The sequence below is a fragment of the Cnephaeus nilssonii genome, assembly GCF_951640355.1.
Source record: "Cnephaeus nilssonii genome assembly, chromosome: 6".
Classification (NCBI taxonomy): domain Eukaryota; kingdom Metazoa; phylum Chordata; class Mammalia; order Chiroptera; family Vespertilionidae; genus Cnephaeus; species Cnephaeus nilssonii.
The window spans coordinates 64,178,562-64,201,020 of NC_137077.1; the positions used below are offsets into that span (position 1 = coordinate 64,178,562).

The 22,459-nt window shown below is 41.2% G+C and overlaps 2 protein-coding genes across 2 annotated transcripts; both read left to right on the plus strand.

Annotated features, from left to right (window-relative positions):
- The first annotated feature begins 1,959 nt into the window (after positions 1 to 1,959).
- On the plus strand, positions 1,960 to 18,067 carry LOC307101889 (KRR1 small subunit processome component homolog). Its single transcript, XM_079775388.1, has 10 exons — positions 1,960 to 2,061; positions 7,505 to 7,677; positions 9,369 to 9,503; positions 9,751 to 9,876; positions 9,969 to 10,052; positions 11,134 to 11,190; positions 13,818 to 13,988; positions 16,472 to 16,549; positions 16,658 to 16,751; positions 17,737 to 18,067. Exons 1-10 carry the CDS (start codon positions 1,977 to 1,979, stop codon positions 17,877 to 17,879), a joined length of 1,146 nt encoding a protein of 381 aa, XP_079631514.1. The 5' UTR covers positions 1,960 to 1,976; the 3' UTR covers positions 17,880 to 18,067.
- Positions 4,384 to 7,466, plus strand: LOC307100896 (ubiquitin-conjugating enzyme E2 D3-like). The gene has a single exon (XM_079773535.1). The coding sequence runs from the start codon at positions 6,389 to 6,391 to the stop codon at positions 6,830 to 6,832; it is 444 nt and encodes a 147-aa protein (XP_079629661.1). The 5' UTR covers positions 4,384 to 6,388; the 3' UTR covers positions 6,833 to 7,466.
- Positions 18,068 to 22,459: the final 4,392 nt, after the last annotated feature.

Below are 22,459 nucleotides of genomic sequence, written 5' to 3' on the forward strand. Positions count from 1 at the left end.
TCTATGACTAGCAATTGACATGTATAAAGTCACTGAGTTAAGGTTAGTCTCTCCATTGTAGGAAACTGAACAGGAGTGAGTAAGAAATTTGCCCGAGCCTATACAGCCAGTAGGCACTAAACTAGTCAGTGTGGCTCCAAAGTACCTTTCACTGAAGTACTTCTATACAAGACAATAATCAACACAATTGTACATACTTCCTAATGGAATGGTGCTTTATTTCTAGTTGACAATTTCCCCAGAGGGAAATTACTGTGGAAGAATATGTATATATTTTATATTGATAGATTGCTTTGCAAGAAGGCAGTAACAGTTGACATTTCTATCAGCCTGTATAAGACTGCCCTCTCCTCCAACACAATATCATTTAAAATATTTTTATTTCTTTTTTGCCAATCTGGTGGCTGAAAAATGATATCTATATGCTTTTCTGACAGTAATGAGATTAAGTGTAATATGTTTATTAGCCATTGTATTTACTCTACTATAAATTGCTGTATTAGACAGGGTTCTCCAAAGTATTTATATAATAGTCATGTGATTATGGAAGCCTGAAAGGTCCAAAATCTTCAGGGTGGGCCAGCAGGCTGAAGACAGAGAAGGGTGGCTGATGCAGCTCAAGTCCAAAAGCAATGAGGCTGAAAATCCAGCCCTCCTTGCAACAGAGCTACTGATGGTCAGACTGCCTAGACTTGAAGTCTAACTCACTATTTATTAGTGACTGAGTTCCTTAAATAAGGGTAATAAAAACCTGCTTCCTAGGTTTTCTGGGAACATTGAAGGATTGCTTCTCACTTTACAATTTTCACCTTTTATTTGTTCTGTTATAGGAATTTGTCAAAAAAATTTTAGCAGATTATAAGAATATAGAGATGAAATCATTGCCTGTCATTTATAAGACACATAGGATAACAGCAAAAAATCTTAACATAATCTTGGGATCTTCTATCTTAGGTAACAGTCTCTTCTACATGTACTTCATAAGAATCCTTTCTAGAAGATGCACAAGGATAGGTTTCAGATAATTGTTTCCCATTTCAATGATGTGAGGAATTCAACCTATCAAACTTTTTCTATTCTGCAAAATAAATTTTAAATAGCAAGCAATAAAAACAATAATCAAAATTAGTGTTATCTTTAGCGAGTCTAAGAACTTTTAGATTCCTAGAAGTGTAAAGATTTGTAGTAGCGGTGAACCTCACACCTTGATGTCAGCTAATATGCAGTGTTGGGATAGCCTGGAGTTAGTCATTTTGGGAAGTTCTTAGGCTAAGTGAAATACTTCAGAAGTAATGCTTAATTGCTATCCTTCTGGCTTAGAAAGAGAAATACCAATACCCTACAAAATCACCATCAGAAACAAGGACTTTGAAAACTAATCTTCCAAAAAATTATAAGTCTTGTGGGTTTTTATTTAAGCTTTGGTTTTCTCAATGTATAACTTTGGTCTTGTTTTAAGGATTAGAAACAATACACACAAAGTACCTTGCACAAAGTAATCTCACAGTAAATGGTGGCTATTACTGTCACCTCTTGCCATGGAGAACCATATTTCTCATATTAGTACCTTTTCCCAACGTCTACCACATATTTGACTATCATATAAATATTTACCAAAGGAGTGACTTCATTGCACTCTGCGACCAAACCCTAGAGTGGTCAGCCCGGGTTAGACTCTGAGGCCGTGGGCAAATTACAGACAAAAACCCGTCTCCAACTTGCCTACAGAGCTAAACTACAATTCCCAGCATGCAGTCAAACTCCGTGGTTGCACTGCATCCTGGAAAAGAAGCCCGGAGCTACGTGAAAGAAGCGCTGTAGTTGACACAAATCCGTGGGTTCTAGCGTAGGCACGCACAGAGACTGCGCAGATCTCCTCGTCTGGGTTCTGCGGAACTCATTTTTGAGTACAGGGACTTTAGCCGGAAGGATTAAAGAACCGTTCCATTTCCGGTAGTAACGGGAGCGTTTCGAACATGGCGGCCTCCAAAGCGAACGGGCCAGCCCCAGCAGGTGGGAAAAGTGAATTTCGTAACCAGAAGCAGAAGCAGGAGAACCGAGGTAAGGTGGTGTGAGCACCGAAGCCTGGGTTTGGAGGTTTAGTTGCGATCGTGTCACGCCGCCTCGAGTCTGTTCTCTGAAATTGAGTGCCTATCAGAGCTGCTTTTTAGGGGTATTGGCCGGGCCTGCGAAACCGTCTGGCGGATAGGGTGCCGGTCACGTGTTCCTCACTAATCGCTTTTGCTAAAGGCTCCCAGAATGAAGGTGTTGCGGAATTCGTTTTCCGTAAAGTGATAATTAAGACATTTTGGAGGGCGTTGCAGAGCCTTTGGCTTGCGGCGATGGGCGGAAGTAGCTGACAAAAGGAGGGATGCGGTAGGAGTAGGAGGTTGTTATTTACTTGAGTGAACGCTGGTAATGAAGGAGTGAGACCGAGAGGGATACGGAGGAGGTATCTGGCGTGTCCTGAAAGCTAGTGTGTGAGTTCCTGAAAATTTTTTGCATCATTTATTATTATTGTTTATTAAATTGTTAAAATATTAGACGGCACGGCTCCTTCTCTTTAGACTGCCCTGCCTTTAAATTGCTGTCTTGTTTTATTCTGGTTTGATCCATTTTCGTCAGTATGAATAACAGGAAGAGAGGCTAGAGCCCAGGACCTCAGAAACCATTCTTATTGGAAGTGTTAAAAACCTTGAACTCTCATTCTAAAGGCCTTAGAAAGGTATAAACGGTGCTTTGTTGTTTTTTAAATTATGAGTGTACATAGTAGAATATGGTACATGTACATCTTAAAGAATAAAGCCAACACGTGAGAAAGGTGCGCTCAGACCATTGAGCGGAATAAAACATTGTGAAACCCAAAAAACCTCCTACAAGCTCCTCTCAGAACATACTCCTTTTCTTTGAAACATGAAGTAACTGTTCTAAATCATGTTGATCATTCTGTTCTTTTTCTTCATAATCTTTACCAACTATGCACAAAGCGGTTTACTTTTGCCTATATTTTAATTTTATGAGAATGGGAAAGGACTGTAGGCATGGTTCTGTGTCCTGCATCTTAGGCTTAACTTTGTTTTTGTTATTTAATCAGGGCAATAATTGAAGCTGTATTTTTCTCTACTATGATGTTCACTTGTATGAATATATGCTAATTTATATTTTCATTCTACCATTGATGGACATTTGCATTGTTCCCATTGTTTGCTGTTATAAACAGTGCTGCTCTAGACATGTTTGTACATATCTATAGCTTTACATGTTCAAGAATTTCTCTAGGTTATGTACATGGGATTGGAATCCTTGAAGTGTAGGGTATGTGCAGATGGTGCTGTTAGAGACACCTCTCACCAACACCAGAGAGGTGTTCCCGGACAGCTTCCGAGTCAGTGGGAGAGGGCTGTTCCCAGCCTGGATCCTTGTCTTCTCTTATAAATGAACTAGAGGCCCGGTGCACGAAATTCGTGCATAGGGGCAGGGGGTGTCCCTCAGTCCAGCCTGCATCCTCTCCAATCTGGGACCCCTCAAGGGATGTCTGACTGCCTGTTTAGGCCCGATCCTAGCGGGATCAGGCCTAAACGGGTAGTTGGACATCCCTCTCACAATCCAGGACTGCTGGCTCCCAACTGTTCGCCTGCCTGCCTGCCTGTCTGATTGCCCCTAACCACTTCTGCCTGCCAGCCTGATCACCCCCTAACCACTCCCCTGCCAGCCTGATCGATGCCTAACTGCTCCCCTGCTGGCCCAATTGCCTCTAACTGCGCTCCCCTGCCGGCCTGGTCACCCCTAACTGCCCTCCCCTGCCAGCCTGGTCACCCCTAACTGCCCTCCCCTGCAGGTCTGGTCACCCCTAACTGTCCTCCCCTGCAGGTCTGGTCGCCCCCAACTGCCCTCCCCTGCCGGCCTGGTCGCCCCCAACTGCCCTCCCCTGCAGGCCTGGTCACCCCCAACTGCCCTCCCCTGCAGGCCTGATCGCCCACAACTGCCCTCCCCTGTGGGCCATCTTGTGGTGGCCATCTTGTGTGTTGGAGTGATGGTCAATTTGCATATTACCTCTTTATTATATAGGATGTATATGGGGGACCTTGACTGCATTGTGAAAAGCCAATTTATTAAAGCATGCATCTTTGATAAAGAAGCAAAGCAAGCAAACCTATATATCTGGCTTAAGAAATGCAGATGGGCAGCTAATCTGAAAAGCAAATTGGGTGGGGGTCCCGGGCATTATATACCCTCCCGTCTGTAGGTTTCAAATTTTCTTTTTTTTTTTTTTCTCACTGTATAGTTATTCTAGTCAGTCATGTGGTACTAGTTTCAACTTGTAGTTGCTAAAGATGCTTTTGTTCTTTTTTTAAAAAAATCCTCACCCAAGGATATTTTTCCATTAATTTTTAGAGAGAGTGGAAGGGAGGTGGAGAGGCAGAAAGAGAGATTGGTTGCCTCCCGCATACACCCTGACCAGGGCTGGGAATTGAGCCTGCAACTGAGATACATGCCCTTGACCTGAATGGGACCCGGAAGCCTGCATTCTGCAGGCCGATGCTCTATCCACTGAGCCAAACCGGCTAGGACTCAAAATTCCTTTGCTGAACATTTTGGTACAGATTAATTCTCAAGGTCCCTTTTTGCTTTGTTGTGGCCTTCCCAGAATTCATGAGAAGAATCTGGCAATTTAAAACCTAGAGACTGCTGGCTTTTCTGCCTAGGGAGTAACATGCTCCCCTTTCCCCCTCCCTTTCTGCATTCTCTCATTAGGGAGGTTTTTAACCATTTGCTCTCAAGTGTCCTTGGCTGGGGAAGATAATGGCTTGTTATTTAAAAGCTGGCTGCAAATTGCCCATACTGTTTGGCCTTGTAAAACTGAGACTTTCTGTCTCAGTTTCCCCATTCCTCCTGCTCTGGAATCCTGTAACAATGCTAATTCTTTCCCAAAGGGTTTGTGCTAGTTTATATTCCCAGCAGGGGATGAGAATTCTCTTAGCTCTATATCCACAGCAACTAACACTTGGTATTATCTGAATTATGAATTTCTGTCATCTTGTAAGTATGAAATGGTATCTAGTTGGTTTTTATTTTGAACTTTTCTTATTACTAGTAAGGTTGCACATCTTTTCACATGTTTTAGGGCTATTTGTATTTACTTCCTCTGTTGTGAAACTTCTATGTATTTTTTGCCATTTTTTAAATTCATAGCCATTGAAGTGTTTAAGTTGGGTAAGGACTTGGTCAGATGTGCATTTTAAATAATGACAATTGTTGATTTCAAGCTTTTATTAAGGATATTGGGAAGTGAATGATATATGAAGATTAGCTAATTCTCTGTGATTTCATCCAGAAATAGCAAAGTATAAGAACCAGAAAGCAGGTTTACCTGACTGGGTGGATAACATGGATTATCAAGACCTGCTTCTCAGACTTTAGTGTGCAAAAGGATCTCCTGATGAGATTGTTAAAACAGAGATGCTTGTGCCTCGGCCCAGAGGTTCAGATTCAGTAGATCTAAGGTGGAGACCAAGAATTACATTTCTAACCCACTCACAGCTTATGCTTCTACTGCAGGCCTATGTATCATACCTTTAAATAGTACTAATGTAAGTTATAGCTGTTGGATTTAAGAGGTTCCTAAAATTCAGGACCAGGTGTAGGAAGCAGATCTAGGGTTAAGCCTCGGGCTGACCTGTGGCAGGGCCACAAACAAGTCCCAGCTTGGAGGGCAGACCCCTCTTAGCATAATTAAGCTTAACCTTCTAGCCCTCCCTAATTTCTTCCTAAGTAGCTAATGGGCTGTGGGAGGTGCAGCAAGTGTTGCCAAAACAAGAACATGTGTATACATGTTGATCTACCCATGTTTTAATCAGACTATAAAATAAAGCATCGGCTTGCAGGCTGGGTCTTTTGTGTCCTCATCTAGGCATGGGAGATCCACCAAGCCCCAGCTGTATTCTCTTGTCTGTCTTTTCTTCAATCCTTCACCGCCCCTTCTCAGGTTCACCCTTGGCCGTGCTGGCGCGGCACAACCAGGAGTTTTAATAAATGTTATGGGAGATAATTTATGGCCCTTCAGAGGCATTTTGTTTTGATGAAAAGAGACCTTTATGTCCTCTTAATTAAGTCACTAATCTTTTATGAAATGGGAAAAATGATACTGGTTCTTCCTACCTTTCATGGTTATCATGAAGGATATACAGAAATAAGGCTCATGGAGTCCAACCTCCGATCAGTTTTGTAAGAAGGTGCTGTTCTGAAAAGAAGGAAAAGCGCCTGTGTCTGGCAGAGCCGGTGTGAGACGAAGAGACAAGCCTTCCCTGCTGCCGGGGTAATCAAGAGTTTTGGCCGGACCTTTGAGCACACACCGAGATAGTGAGGAGCCAGATGCAAAGCACAGACTATGGCGCTGAAACGGATTAATAAGGAACTTAGTGATTTGGCCCGTGACCCTCCAGCACAGTGTTCTGCAGGTCCAGTTGGGGATGATATGTTTCATTGGCAAGCCACAATTATGGGACCTAATGACAGCCCATATCACGGTGGTGTATTCTTTTTGACAATTCATTTTCCTGCAGACTACCCCTTCAAACCACCTAAGGTTGCATTTACAACAAGAATTTATCATCCAAATATTAACAGTAATGGCAGCATTTGTCTCAATATTCTAAGATCACAGTGGTCTCCTTCATTAACTATTTCTAAAGTTCTTTTGTCCATTTGTTCACTGCTATGTGATCCAAACCCAGATGACCCCCTAGTGCCAGAGATTGCACGGATCTATAAAACAGACAGAGATAAGTACAACAGAATATCTCGGGAATGGACTCAGAAGTATGCCATGTGATGCTACCTTAAAGTCAGAATAAGCTGGAATAAACTTTAAATTACTGTTAAAAAAAAAAAAAGAAAGAAAGAAAGAAAGAAAAGAAATAAGGCTTATGAAAACTCTTTGGAAACCCTAAAACCAGTGATTATTAACTGAAAGTGTACACCAGAGTATCAGCTTTTAAAAATTTTATGTACATACACACATATGCAAATATAGTATATACATACAGTATATACACACTTAGGCTTCACTTCAGTAAAATTTGAAAGGTTGCTTATCTATAATAATAAAAGCATAATATGCTAATTATACTGGATGTCCTTCCTGATGAAGCCAAGCCGGGGCTGCGAGGGAAGCCCGGGTCCCGGGTGCCTGCCAGTGGCCAGAGGGAAGCCGGTGCCGGCAGCCAGGGGAAGGAAGGCCTACTCTTGCATGAATTTCATGCATCGGGCCTCTAGTCTATATATAAAAGGCTAATATGCAAAGTGTCCCCTCAGGGGTTCGATTGCTCGCTATGATGTGCATTGACCACCAGGGGGTGGCGTGGAATGAAGGAAGGCCCCAGCTGGCAGCCGGAAGACCCCTATTGGCCCTGATTGCCAGCCAGGTCTAGGGACCCTACTATGCATATAAATGTCCAAAAGTGGGCTAAAATCTGATGTGTGTTTCGTTTTGTTTTTCCTGTAGATGAATCAGAACTCCTCACTGTTCCTGATGGTTGGAAGGAACCAGCTTTTTCCAAAGAGGACAATCCCAGAGGACTCTTGGAGGAAAGCAGTTTTGCAACTTTGTTCCCAAAATATAGAGAGGCTTACTTGAAAGAGTGCTGGCCATTGGTTCAAAAAGCCTTGAATGAACATGTATGCATATTTTATATATTTCTTTGAGATTTTGCTCCTGCTTATACTTTTGCTTTTAAGTAAATGTACGTGTGCTTGTGGATTTTTTTAAGGTGCCTGCATAATTGACTAATTTGGTTCCTTTGGTATTTCAAACAGCCTACATAAGCTTTATTCTTGTAATACTTGTGTTTTTAATTTTGTGAATAATAGATTACTGAAAAATACACATACCTTTAGAATTGTAGGGATTTGATGGACTCTCTGAAACTCATCTGTGTACTCGCACATTTCAGAATACCTATTCTGTACTATGGTGATTGTCACAAACCTGCACAGTTTGAGTCAGGCATGTTTCTGCCTAATTGCTTAATTTTCCCTCCCTTCCTCCCTCCTTCCCTTCTTTCCTCCCTCCCTCCTTCCCTCTGTAGAGTTTCCATTCTATTAATTTTCATTTTAAATGTAAGATGTGGATGTGCCATCTTTTTCCTATTTGTTGCTGCTGCCATGCCCCTAGAGTGGTGTATTTGTTTTTGTTTTTCAAACATGGGTTGAAATCCATTAGTGGATCCAGAAGTCAATTTAATGGATATAAGGAGTCTTTAAAAAATGAATATGTCACATGTGGTAAGGATGATTTTATGAAGCTTTTGATTCATTTTACGAATTTGTGCACCAATGCAGTCCCTCGGCCTGGCCTGCGGGATCGGGCTGAAACCGGCTCTCCAACATCCCGCAAGGGGTCCCGCAGGCCAGGCCAAGGGACTCCACTGGTGCACAATCAGGGCCGGGAAGGGATGCGGGAAGTTGGCCAGCCAGGGAGGGACTATGGGAGGACTCCAGGGCATGTCCGACCTGTCTTGCTCTGTCCCAATTGGCCAGACCCCAGCAGCAAGCTAACCTACTGGTTGGAGCGTCTGCCCCCTGGTGGTCAGTGCATGTCATAGCAACTGGTCGACCGGTTGACTGCCCCCCTGGTGGTCAGTGCACGTCATAGCGAGTGGTTGAGTGGCCTTAGCATATCATTAGCATATTACACTTTGTTGGTTGAACAGCTGACCAGTCGACCAGACACTTAGCATATTAGGCTTTTATTATATAGGATATGTATGTGTACTAGGTTGTAACATGAAATATATTTCTCACACTGAGGGACTGCCCTGGACTCATTTGTGCCCATTGAGTATGAGGGTGACTCCGCAAACTGCAAGCATATTTTCATAGCTGTCTACATCTGGTCTCTCTCTCTCTCTTCTTCTCTCTCTCTCTTCCCCTCCCACCCCCCTCTCTCTCTCTCATAAACTCATACAGACCCAACCTTATGTTGAATAGTTGATCACTCACTATGTTTAAATATTCTTCAGAATATGCTCATATGTTAGAAAATAGCATGTTAGTATAAGTATTGTCTCATTTGGATTGATATGTATTTTTTAAACTAGAGATTATCTTTATTCCAGTAAGTACAAAGTATTCTAAACTCCAATAAGTATAAATGGTTTCAATTGCCTGAGTTTCTATATTCTTTGAAGTACGAAAGTAATTAAGCATTCTTTATATTAACTATCCAGCTTCTTCAAGGAGGGAGTTGATCGAATTTTAGAGGGAGATTAATTCCTAGTAATCAATAGTTAGATTAGGATAGGTTATATAAGTATCTAAAACTGAATTCATTTTTAGACAGCTGCTTGTTTGCTCTTTCTTTTTTGTAGCATGTTAATGCAACCCTGGACCTGATCGAGGGCAGCATGACTGTTTGTACAACAAAGAAGACTTTTGATCCATACATCATCATTAGGGCCAGAGACCTAATAAAACTATTAGCAAGGAGTGTTTCATTTGAACAGGTAAATTCACAGTTATAGAGATTTTGCTTTATTTGTGCCATTAGAGATAACACAGCACTGTATCCACCCACCCGTCCCTGCATCCCTCCCTCCCTCCCTCCCTCCCTGTGTCCCTCCCTTCTTCTCTCCCTCCCTCTCTCCCTCCTTCCCTCCGTAGAGTTTCCATTATTCTGCTTAGATATCAGTGTGGACTTTGAAATGTATTTGTAAAGAATATTGGTGGAATATTTTCTTTTTTTTCCCAAAGGCAGTACGAATTCTTCAGGATGATATTGCATGTGACATCATTAAAATAGGTTCTTTAGTAAGAAATAAAGAAAGATTTGTAAAAAGAAGACAACGGCTTATTGGTCCCAAAGGATCTACATTAAAGGTACTTTTTACTGGTAGAAAATTAGTATCTTTTTTGTCATTAGTTTTTCAGTGTATTTCAACTGAATTTCAACTTACTGTTCTTTGATATAGGCATTGGAACTCTTAACAAACTGTTACATTATGGTTCAGGGAAACACGGTTTCAGCCATTGGACCTTTTAGTGGCTTAAAAGAGGTGAGACTTAATATCTTTAATTTTCAGCAGAGAACAAATTAAATAATTTGGTTATAATGTATGGTTTTATGATTATTGTATTATTTTAGGATGTGCTTTGTTTGATTTTCCATTAGTAAATACTTTGTACTTCATGGAATTTGAGGGAGTCATCGCTCCTAGACATTAACATATTATGACCAACCTTTGACAGTCACACACATCTCAATTAGGTCTTCACACCTTCGCTCCTTCCACTACAAATTTTAAATGGGTATTTAAGCTCAGTCTGTAGCACATATGAGAAACATGATGTAGTTACATGTGCTCAAATATTAGGGAATTGAACAGATGTTGTTATTTGCAGAAATGTATACAGTTAGTTGAGGTCAAACTCAAATTTTCCTTTATGATACATTTTCTTTTGTTTGAATTTAATGTTTTCATGAACATTTATTTTAACTTGTTATGAGGAACTCTGTTGAGCAGATACTGTTCCAATTGACTCCCTTTGATACTATTATCTGGATCTGGCTGTGAGGTCTTGCTTCTTCCTTTCCAGGGCCTTTAATAGAACTTTCTTGGACCTCATTCTTAGACATGATCTACCCTTTTCTCATGGGGTAATAATAACTTCAATACATTGAATACTTTGTAAATCTCAAAGTGTAAATATGTTATTTAGTTCTTACAACAGACCCTTGAGGTATCTTCATTTCCACATTGCAAATGAGAAAGCTGGAACAGGAAAATTAAGTGTCTTTCCCAAATAAACTGGCAGTCCCATTATTTGAGCCTACATTTTCTGACTCTGAATCCATCTCCCCCCAAATCACAGTTGCAGAGTGTTACACTTGTTCAATATGTCACATTTTCACAGTACAATTGAGTAACACTGTATAATTGAGTACAAATAGTTAACACTGTACCCAGGGTTAACTATTATGAAAGATCTAGTAGCCACTAAGAGCAATTGAAGGAACTATTCAGTTTGGCAGCCATTGTCTGGTTTGTAGGATATTTTGAAATATAGTAATTTCTTTCTACCTGGTTCATTAAGATATTTATAAATGACTAATTCGTTTTTCTTTGCAAATTTCAGGTTCGAAAAGTAGTCCTAGATACTATGAAGAATATTCATCCAATTTATAATATTAAAGTGAGTGTTAATTATATATTTGTGTAACAGTGGTTGTCAGACTTCTTTTAGCTACAGAAAACTTTCTTGAAATTAAATTTTTATAAAAGTTGAATAGACAAAACAGATAAAGTAGAGATATTTTGGGTAAATTAAAGGTAGAATTCAACCCACTCAACTCAACCCAGTCCTCAAGTTACTTCCTTAAAAGCTTGGGTCTCTGTGGAGTCCAGTATTGACAGGTACACTGTAATCTATATATATAAAACCCTAATATGCAAATAGACCAAACAGCAGAACAACTGAACAACTAGTTGCTATGATGTGCGCTGACCACCAGGGGGTACACACTGAACATGATGGGTGTCGGCAGCAGGCGGCAGAGCGCAGGACATGGCAGACATCGACTGCGATGGGATGGTGGAGCAGGTGAACGAGGTCACCAGACCAAGGTGGGGTGCTGGTTGCTGTCATCGGGGTGAGCCTCTGATGGTTACTGAAAATTCTTTGCTCCTGTGCACCGCGGTCCTGCAGGGCACTCGCACCTGCTGCCGGCGCTGGCCCCACTTGCACCCACTGCCAGCGCCCGAGCCACCACTGGCTCCGATTGCTTGGCGCCATCAGCAGGTGTGAGTGACGGCTGCTTCTCCACTTCCCCCTGCTCCTGAGGGGTGATCAGAGCCAGCAGCCGCCGCTTGCACCCATTACCAGCACCAGCCCCACTCACACCCACTGCCAGCGACGGCCCTGCTCACACCCACAGCTGGCACTGGAGCCGCCGCTCGCACCCAGCACCAGTCCCAATCACTCGGCACCATCAACGGGTGCGAGTGGCGGCTGCCAGCCCCAATCGCCCCTGAGGGCTCCACCTCCCCCTGCTCCTGAGGGGCGATTGGGACAGCAACCACTGCTCGCACCCGCTGACGGCGCCAGCCCCGCTCACACCCACTGCTGGCGCTGGCCCCAATTGCTCCACGCTGTCAGCGGGTGCAAGTGGAGTTGCAGGCAGACAGGAGACTGAGGGCTGCAGTGGGAGGGGCCGAGTGGGGGATGGGCCAAGACCCATCCCTGTGCCCATGGCAGCCTCGCGGCCCACAGTTCCTTTCAAGGTGCATAAATTCGTGCACTGGGTCCCTAGTGTATTATATAGTTCTGATACAAGAAAGGTTTCACAGAATTTGTTGTAGATTATATCAATCCTGTTTTCTTAGGCTGTGAGCCCATCTTTATGTTTAAAGATGTGCTCTTTCAGAATTCTGCCTTTTTCTATTAAATAAAGCCTCAAATATTTTAGATTGCATTAAAACCTTTGGGGGAGGAGAGGACTTAATACTCAAATTATTTAGCTTACCCAAAATAGCTCTGCTTTATCTGTTTTGTAAGCCTTTTGAGAGAGATGTTATATCCCTGTGTGCACAAAGTTTATGACTGTTCTTGGAAATGTAACCGTGCTGTAATGAGCTGTTTTATTTATGACTAGATGCCCAGTGCATGAATTCGTGCACAGGTGGGGTCCCTCGGGGTAGCCTACGGAGATCAGGCTGAAACCCACAGTCCAACTCCGCCTGCAGCTCCTACCGGCCACTCCCGCTCATCCTGGCCCCACTGCACCTGCTGCAGGCTCATAACCCAATCAGCACTCGCCAGCCATGAGCCCTGCATCTGGCGCCCTCCCAAGGGGAGTGGCCTGTGGGATTGGGCAGAAACCGGCTCTCTGACATCCCCGAGGGGTCCTGGATTGTGAGAGGGTGCAGGCCAGGCTGAGGGACCCCTCTGAGGCACGATTGGGGCCGGAAAGGGACTGCGGGAGGGCTCCAGGGCACGTCCGGCCCATCTCACTCAGTCCCAATTGGCCGGACCCCAGCAGCAAGCTAACCTACCAGTTGGAGTGTCTGCCCCCTGGTGGTCAGTGCACGTCATAGCGAGCAATTGAGCATCCTTAGCATATCATTAGCATATTACGCTTTGATTGGTTGAACAGTCGACTGGTCACCGAACAACCAGACACTTAGCATATTAGGCTTTTATTATATAGGATATAGGATGAGTATTTGTTGAGCAGTCCAGTTAAATTTGGTGAAGTTAAGTTTAAAAGTCTCATATTAGATTGACATGAAAGAACAGTTTTCCCTGTGTGCACAAAGTTACATTGGGACATTAAAGATAAAAAGAGCTAGTCATGCATCTATTGCCTGGTTTGTATCCTTTTGTGTTCCAATGTCTATAAAATTCAAATGGAGTGGAGGAAATGTGAGAATATTGGTTTTGTCCGATCATGAGAAGGTTTGCTTTTCCCCCCTGTGATATTTCAGGTGCTACTGAAAGCTTCCTCCTTTCAGGGAACATTATTAAGTATTCTCCCTGCTATTAAGTTGAGTTTTAAGGTTTAAAGAAATAATAGTTGAAGAGCTGAATTAGTCTCTCTTTCATCTCAATTTATTTTAATAACTTTGAAATTTCTTAATCTAATTTTCTTATGCTTGGTTAAAAATCGAGATTACATATTCTTTTCTTCGTGGAATTGGTTTAATCCTACCTAAGAGACTAAGATCTATGTATAAGAATGATATTTATGATGTCTTAATTTGACAAATGTATGACTTCTGAAATTAACATTTTTACCTTGTTTGTATATTGCATGACTAAAGACCTTAATGATTAAACGAGAGTTGGCAAAAGATTCTGAATTAAGATCACAAAGTTGGGAAAGATTTTTGCCACAGTTCAAGCACAAAAATGTGAATAAACGCAAGGAACCAAAGAAAAAAACTGTTAAGAAAGAGTATACACCATTCCCACCACCACAACCAGAAAGTCAGGTAAGTATTAAATGTTGAATTTCATTACATGATGGAGAAACTGTTATCATCAATTTTGTAAGAGACTTTATTGAGGGTATTTTAGGTGGAATTGCTGTGTTAATATGTGTGTATGTGTTTGGGTATGTAGAGATATAGGAAACTGAAGGTAAGTGTAAATAGGTTTATTTTGAGCAAAGTGCATGGGGTAGGGGGCTTCATATTGTGAGTGTAAACTATATCAAGGTGGTTGGTGTCACCCATGTCCCTGTAGCCACTGTAAATGTTCCATGGATAAAAAATTCAACAATTTCCCCTAACCGGTTTGGCTCAGTGGATAGAGTATCAGCCTGCGGACTAAAGGATCCCAGGTTCGATTCCGGTCAAGGGCATGTACCTTGGTTGCGGGCACATACCCAGTAGGGAGTGTGCAAGAGGCAGCTGAATCGATGTTTCTCTCTCATCAATGTTTCTAACTCTCTCTCTCTCTCCTTTCCTCTCTGTAAAAAGGCAATAAAATGTGTGTGTTTTTTAATTCAACAATTTAGCTCAAAATGCTCTCTACTCTACTTTAGCATCATTCCTATGACCATAAGATATATGGCTGCTCCTGTTTTGAAATCTTAAATTCTAATCTAATAGCTCTCCTTTTTCTAAGTTAGAATACCTCTCATTTTGTTAACTGTCTTCTGGTTTCCTTTCTGAAATGTCCTTTTCCATCTTGCCCATTGTTTTCTTTCATGCTCCTTTTTCCGTCTATCACACCTGCCCAGCAAAACTCTTAAACTTGGACCAGTCCTAAAACGACTTCTTTTCCATAATGTGGCTACTACACATAGGTGGAAGGAGTCATAACTTTGGATTATATCCACTCTAAAGTTATGTTTCCAACCTCAGGTGGGTCCTCAGTGTTGTCTGGTAGTTCTGTGAATCCTCCTAATTTTCTAGGCACTCTCCCACTCCTAGCAGATGTCATTTAATTTTATTTTACCGAAATATTTTAGACCATCAGGCAATAATTCTTTCAACTTTTTTCTCACCTACATCTTCCCATGTGTATCAATTCTTTCTTTACCTGCTCTCACCTATCTCTTGAGGGTTCTTGCTTCATTATTCCCTCCCTTGGAAACTCTTCCCTTCCTGCTAGTTCTTTAGGCTCAGCATGTAAACCCATCCCTTTCTGGGTACTGTCTTCCTCCTCCACAGCCTTGTGTTTGAAGTTTTTCAGGGAAGGTCTGATGAAAGGTTAGAAGGAAAAAAGGAATGATGGTCATCATGGTGAAAAAACGGTGGAAGTGCTCAATCATGAGGTTTCCTCAGGGAAAGGAAGAAAGGGAAGCCAGAAAGAAACTGATAGTTGGGGGGAAAGTGGAGTGATCCAGTTACTAAACCCTGTCCCATAACACCTGCTGTACTTTTTTTTTCTTTTTAAGTTTTTAAAATATATTTTTATTTATTTCAGAGACAAAGGGAGAGGGAGAGAAGATAGAAACATTAATGATGAGAGAATCTTTGTTTGGCTGCCTCCTGCACGTCCCCTACTAGGAATTGAGCTCATAACCCGGGCTTGTGCCCTGACCAGGAATCGAACCATGACCTCCTGATTCATAGGTCCACACTCAACCACTGGGCCATTCACACCGGGCCTCTAGTCTGTAAAGAATTTAGAACATTGCCTTAGATATAATAATGCTGTGTACGTGCAAGATAGATAAATGATCAATGTTGACTATATAGTGAATGAATGAGCTGTGACTTTCTCTAATTAGTGTTTTAGTCACCAAATTCTGACAATCTTGCTTTTTATTTTGCATGCCACTACCCTTTATTCTAGGTTTTTATCTCTTCTCTATTCTTCTGTACTTTAAAAAATGTTGCTCAGGCCCAGCCTGAGTGGTTGAGTTGGTTGAGTGTTGTCCTCTGCACCAAAAGGTTGCCGGTTCAATTCCCACTCAGGGCACATACCTGAGTTGTGGGTTGATCTCCAGTTGGGAAGCATGTTTCTCTCACATTGATGTCTGTCTGTCTGTCTCTCTCTTTCTCCTCCCATTACCTTCCTCTCTATATGCATTTCATCTGGTGAGGATTGAGAGGGAAAAATAGCTTACATTAAAAAAAAAAATCCTGCTTTGGTCTCTTCACTCTCCTCAGAAACTTGAGTCATTTCTAAATCATGTCCCACCTCCTTCACCTGACATTCAAATTTCTTCAACCTTCCTCAAACTATTTTTCCAGTTTCCTATTACACTTTTTTGAATTATTGACCTTCCACCCTACTTAAAGCAGTCTCTTCTGTATTCCTTGAACACATAACCTGCTTTCCTACCTCCATGCTTTTGTGGACATATTTCCTTCAATTTAGAGTATGTTTCCTTTTCTTTTGTCATTCCCTTTATGAATTAATCATAGGTTTTTGAGCCTCTGTCTTTACCTCGTGACCTTTCTTAGAAAATGACTTTCATCTACATTATTTCTGAAGTAATTGTAAATACTGATTTCAACAGATTGATAAAGAATTGGCTAGTGGTGAATACTTTCTGAAGGCAAGTCAAAAAAAGCGACAGAAAATGGAAGCAATAAAGGTAAGACTTCGTCTAGCTCACAATATTAATAATGAAGTTCATAGAAACTTGAATTCTTAATTAGCTATAAATTGTGTTTCACTAATGTATGTTTTATTACTAACATAGGCTAAACAAGCAGAAGCTCTCAGTAAGAGACAAGAGGAAAGAAACAAAGCTTTTATTCCACCTAAAGAAAAGCCAGTTTTGAAACCTAAGGAAGGTAAAGCTTGTTTTCCAATTCTTGGTGTAATGTAAAAGTCTGTTATCTGAAAAGTAAACCCTTAGTGAATTTACCTAAATTTGAGTGTTAAGTAAGGAAATAACCATATCTGCTGTTAATTCACTTAGCATTTCATTAATCACTAATCCCAGGGACAGGAAACAACGGGGATAATTTGTACTTTAGTAGCAGCTAATCCCCGGATGTGCTTGTGAAGGACCTTTTGTTTTGAAAGATATAAACCAAAGAGTGACTCTTCTGTAAAAATAAGAGTAAAGCCGTGAGATCCCTGAGCTCTGCTATCATGAATTTCAAAAACGGCTCATCTGAGGTTGTGATTTTCTTCTCTCATGTGATCTATAGCTTACGTTTTATTCCTATATTGTTACCATGGATTTTTCATTATCTTGAGCCAAAGGACACCAACAAAATAATATTAGTCATTCATTGAACTAACATTTGAAAAACTAAGTTTTTATGTGGTATTAGAGAAGATTTTGACTTATAACTTTATGATTAATTAATTAAAATTATGGAAGTTGGAAGGATGGCATATAATATTCTTCATGAAATATAATTCTAAATTATTTTAACAGGTAAGATGGAAAATTGGCATATTAATGAGTGCTGTAAAGTTCCAAAATGTGGAAAAGCATATAAGTAAAAATAATCTAACTTGAAGTATGATTGAAGTGGGGGGAATGTAGTTTTAATATAGTTGAATCCAGTTGAAACCAGTAATTGGTTCACATAGCTAAACTGTAATACCATTTCACATGTACTTTCACTAATATGTTTTTAAAGTATTTTAATTTTTTTTTCTCTTAAAGAAATTTCTAACTTTTCTTTAGGCAGGTGTTTTATATTTTATAACATGACCTTCCAATTATAAAAATATTCTGAATTATTGTACTAAATACATATTCTTTATATTTTATTTGGTAAAATCTAAAGAATTACACATATTGTGTTTTTATTTGTCTAGCTTCTACTGAAACTAAAATTGATGTGGCTGCCATCAAGGAAAAGGTTAAGAAAGCAAAGAATAAGAAACTGGGAGCTCTCACAGCTGAAGAAGTTAAGCTTAAAATGGAAGTAGATGAAAAGAAAAAGAAGAAAAAAAAGTAATACAAAAAACCCTGAACCTAGAACTTATTAAGCTATCTCCTTTTATAAAGGACTTTGAGGTACTGGGGCATTAGCTGCCTTATGTGTAGGAAGTAATACTCTGATTGCTTTTTTCTGAGTTTGTTTTGTTCTTTATAACAATGTTTATATATATATATGGCTGTTATTTATAAACATAAATTACTAGAGGCCTGGTGCATGGATTTGTGCACCGATGGGGTCCCTCGGCCTGGCCTGCAGGGATCAGGCCGAAACCGGCAGTCCAACATACCCCAAGGGATGTAGTAGTGCGTGAAGTGGCAGGTGGCTGGGGAGGAGCCGGAGCCCTGGCTGGGAGCTGCGCCGCTCCCGCTCATCCCAGCCTTGCTGCGCCTGCCGCCACCTCTCAGGCTCACTGCTGCTCCACTGCGGTCTCCACGCACCCGTCCTAGGGTGATACCGGCGCACCCATGACTGAGAAGCAGTCGCGGGCTCGCACCCAGTCAGCCCCGATGCCAGTCCTGGTCCTGGTCCTGGTCCTGGTCTGGATGGGGGAGGGGCGTGCAGGGGGAGTGTCCTTGGGAGAGGCTCACACCGCCACAGCTGTGCTCACCAGCTGTGAGCCCGGCATCTGGCGCCCATCAGTCAGCTGAGCTCCTGCACTGAGTGTCTTCCCCCTGGCGGTCAGTGCACATCATAGCTACCAGTCAGACGGACACTTAGCATAATAGGCTTTTCTATATATAGATTATATTATCCATGATTTTTTGAAAACTTTTATACTAGAGAGTGGTATATATGTCTTGGTATACATTGCACCTAATCTGTTCCAGGCAGTTTGGTCTAGCATGATTTTAAAAGTAATTCTTTAGGTTGTTTATGTAGGTTTTGGGAATGTGGCTATTGTAATTATCCATCAAATAGAATATCTGACACCATTGGTTAATTTTTATATACAGGGTTGGGCAAAAATAAGTTACAGTTGAATACACAAAACACAGGGTTTATATATATATATATTGTTATTTTTATTGATTTCAGAGAAGGGAGAGGGGGAGAGAGAGAAAAACATCAGTGATTAGAGAGAATCATGCCTCCTGCATGCCCCCTACTGGGGATAGAACCTGCAACCCAGGCATGTGTGCCCTGACTGGGAGTCGAACTGTGACCTTCTGGTTCGTAGGTTGATGCTCAACCAATGAGCCACACCAGTAGGGCACAGTTTATTCTTGTATTATCATTTATTCTTGTATTATTTTCTATACAAACAGCTATAAACCTAACTTTTGTCCCACCCCATATAATTATGGCCCAGCATTTGGTTTTGAGGGGAGGGAAATGCAGGTATTTCAGTGCTTTCTCTACTAATAACAAACATTTAGCTCATTCCTTTTTGTAATCTTACATTTTTGTTCCCAAGATTAAACAACACATAAGCAAAAAAGGCAAGGCCTCCATAAGTCAAATCCCTTAATTACTACCCTGTTCTGAGTATGGGGAAGTGATAAACCAGATAGATATCAAATTGTACATGGTAAAGCCAGATTACTTAGAGCTGAATCAGCATGCAACAAGTTATGTAAAAATGTTTATACTAATGAAGGCCAGTGGAATTATTTAGAATCACCTAAATCTAGCTGGCTCGTTTTAGGTTACTTATTGAGAGCCATAGTGTGGCAGCCTGGACACAGTGCTTATTCATAGAAAAGTGGGAAGTAGCCATAGCCAGTTTGGCTCAGTGGATAGAGTGTCAGCCTGTGGACCGAAGGTTCCCAGGCATCTGCCCTGATCAGGAATCGAACTGTGACCTGGTTCATAGGTCAACACTCAACCACTGAGCCAGGCCGGCCGGGCTTTTTAACTTTTCTTGACAATTAAATTAAGAATGTGTTTTGTACCCTGGCCAGTGTGGCTTGGTTGGTTGAGCATCGTCCCATGCACTGAAAGGCTGCAGGTTGGATTCCAGGTCAGGGCACATACCTAGGTTGTGGGTTCGGTCCCCAGTTGGGGTGCATGCGGGAAGCAACCAATCAATGTTTCTTTCTTACATCAATGTTTCTCTTTCCCTTTCCCTTTCTCTCTCTCCAGAATCAATCTTTTATAAAAAGATCAATATTTTATTTAAAAATACTTATATTTTTTCCTGCATATATATTTTTTAAATAAGTATTCAACTAGAATATTGAAACAAATGTATCCATGCACTAGATAAAATCATCTTGTGTACCATCCAGTATGCCCAGCACATTTTGCAAAACTATCCTGAAATGGCCCCCATCAGTATTTTTTGAGCCTACCAACAGTATCTAGAAGATCACAAAGGAATTTTTCCCTCCAGTATTTGCCATAATTTGTTCATAGGTAGAATCTGTTGAATAAAATCTTTCCTTCTAACCTTTACGCCCCAAGTGAGTTAGCATGTATTTTCCCTTTATCTCTCTTAAGATAAAGGTCGTGCCAGGGTCTTCTGTTGTTGGACTGCAAGCCTGTTTTCTGAATTTTATTCCAGAAGATTAGAAGCCATTTGAAGTTGGATCCATATCAAAAGCTAAAACTCCAGCAAGTTTCTTTTTTTTTTTTTTTAATATATTTTATTGATTTTTTACAGAGAGGAAGGGAGAGAGAGAGGGACAGAGAGCTAGAAACATCGATGAGAGAGAAACATCGACCAGCTGCCTCCTGCATACCCCCACCGGGGATGCGCCCGCAACGAATGCACATGCCCTTGACCGGAATCGAACCTGGGACCCCTCAGTCCGCAGACCGACGCTCTATCCACTGAGCCAAACCGGTTTCGGCGCCAGCAAGTTTCTTGTTATCATTGTATTGTTGTTACTAAAAGGAAGGGCTTTTTTTATTATTATTTTGGTTTTGGTTTTTAGGAAACATGCACTCTATTAGTGTTTATTTGCCAGCCAGAATAGGCACCTTGGCTAAAAGGTGAATTAAGTAGGCATAATTCCTACTTGCTTGGAATTTAGAGTCTAGTGGGAAAGACAGACAACTAACCAATGGCAACAATTAAAAAACCTACCAAAGCACCAAGAATAAACTCAAGATTTGAGAGGACAAATTTGAGGATGGTAGAAAATATTTATTGAGTGCTACTGTATGCCAGGTCCATATTCTAAATATATACATATATTTTGTTTTTGTTTTCTTTGAATTGCTTCACTAAACCTATGAAGAGGCCTATTATCTATATTTTATTATTGAGGAAATGGTCATTTGGGACATATTTCTGTCTCCTTATTTTGGCAGCTTCCCTGTGTTTGTGTCTATGTATTGGGTTGAGCTGCTATATCTCTCACTCACGGCAGTGTGTCCTAATGTAGTAGGTGTCCTGTGGGGTATGTGTCACGTCTTCACTCTCAGGTGGTGGTCTAGGGGCCTAAAATATTCCAGAACTAAGGTGTAGAGTAGACTCTGCTCTCAGATGGCCGAGCGGTGATGAAATTATCATACAGAGAGGAGACCTGCTTAGGCAGGATACCAAGTAATTAAAATCATAAGCTTATCTCTCCTCCACAACAATTATAACCACTTTTCCCTTTTCTGACCCTCATGCTGTTTGATATCAAGGATTAATTCACATTCCCCAGGGCAAAGCAAACTCAGTGCTTGGAGAGTAAATAGTATGGACCCAACCTTGGCTGTGCTGAAAAGATCTCCCACTTGCCCTGGCTGGTTTGGCTCAGTGGGTAGAGCATCAGCCTGCAGACTGAAGGGTCCCGGGTTCTATTCCAGTCAGCGGCACATGCCTAGGTTGCAGGCTCGATCCCCAGTAGGGGGGACATGCAGGAGGCAGCCAATCAATAATTCTCATCATTGATGTTTCTATCTATCTCCTCCTCTCCCTTCCTCTTTGAAATCAATAAAAATATATTTAAAAATAAAGTCTAAATAAAAGAAAAGAAAAAAAGAAAAGATCTCCCACTTGGACAGACTTCCACAAAGATCTAGTCAACACATTCATCATGTCTCTTCAAGTTTCAAGCAACATGTTCACAATCTTATGAGTGGGTCACTTGCTACTTAAAGATTCCTATCACAAAGATGTGGACACATGCTGGACAGTTATCTCTAATCCATTACACAGAGGGTCAATATTATTTTGCCCAGAGGATTATTCATGTCTGAAGAGAGAGTGAAAAAGACAGATGGACAAGGGTTGGACACATCATTTTTCATGTCTGTTTTAGTGACAAGGGACATTTTTGGCTCTGGTTCAACCTATATTTGGTACTGGTGGGAGATTCTCATTAGCTTCCAAATGAAATAGATGAAGAAAAGCAAGTAAATATTTCCTCAAGAAATCTTATGTTGCCCTTGCCAGATAGCTCAGTTGGTTAGAGTCGTCCTAATTCTCCAAGGTTGGTGGTCCGTCTGATCCCGGATCAGGGTATATATAAGAATCAAGCATCAATAAGTGGAACAACAAATTGATGTTTCTCTCTCTCTCACCCCCTCTCTCTCAAATCAATAAATAAAAATTAAAAATATAAAAAATAAATCTGATGTTAGAAAATGTTATAAAGAAAGCCACCTAATAAAGAAACCTTTGAGGCCATGCAGTGTTATTGTTCCAAGCAGACACGCAC

What these genes read in the sequence shown, in the direction of transcription:
- LOC307101889 (XM_079775388.1), top strand. Translation starts at nt 1,977, where the DNA reads ATGGCGGCCTCCAAAGCGAACGGGCCAGCCCCAGCAGGTGGGAAAAGT. An exon ending in AAAAAGCCTTGAATGAACAT is followed by an intron (nt 7,678 to 9,368) that starts GTATGCATATTT and finishes TCTTTTTTGTAG; the next exon opens with CATGTTAATGCAACCCTGGA. An exon ending in ATCCAATTTATAATATTAAA is followed by an intron (nt 11,191 to 13,817) that starts GTGAGTGTTAAT and finishes GCATGACTAAAG; the next exon opens with ACCTTAATGATTAAACGAGA.
- LOC307100896 (XM_079773535.1), top strand. Translation starts at nt 6,389, where the DNA reads ATGGCGCTGAAACGGATTAATAAGGAACTTAGTGATTTGGCCCGTGAC.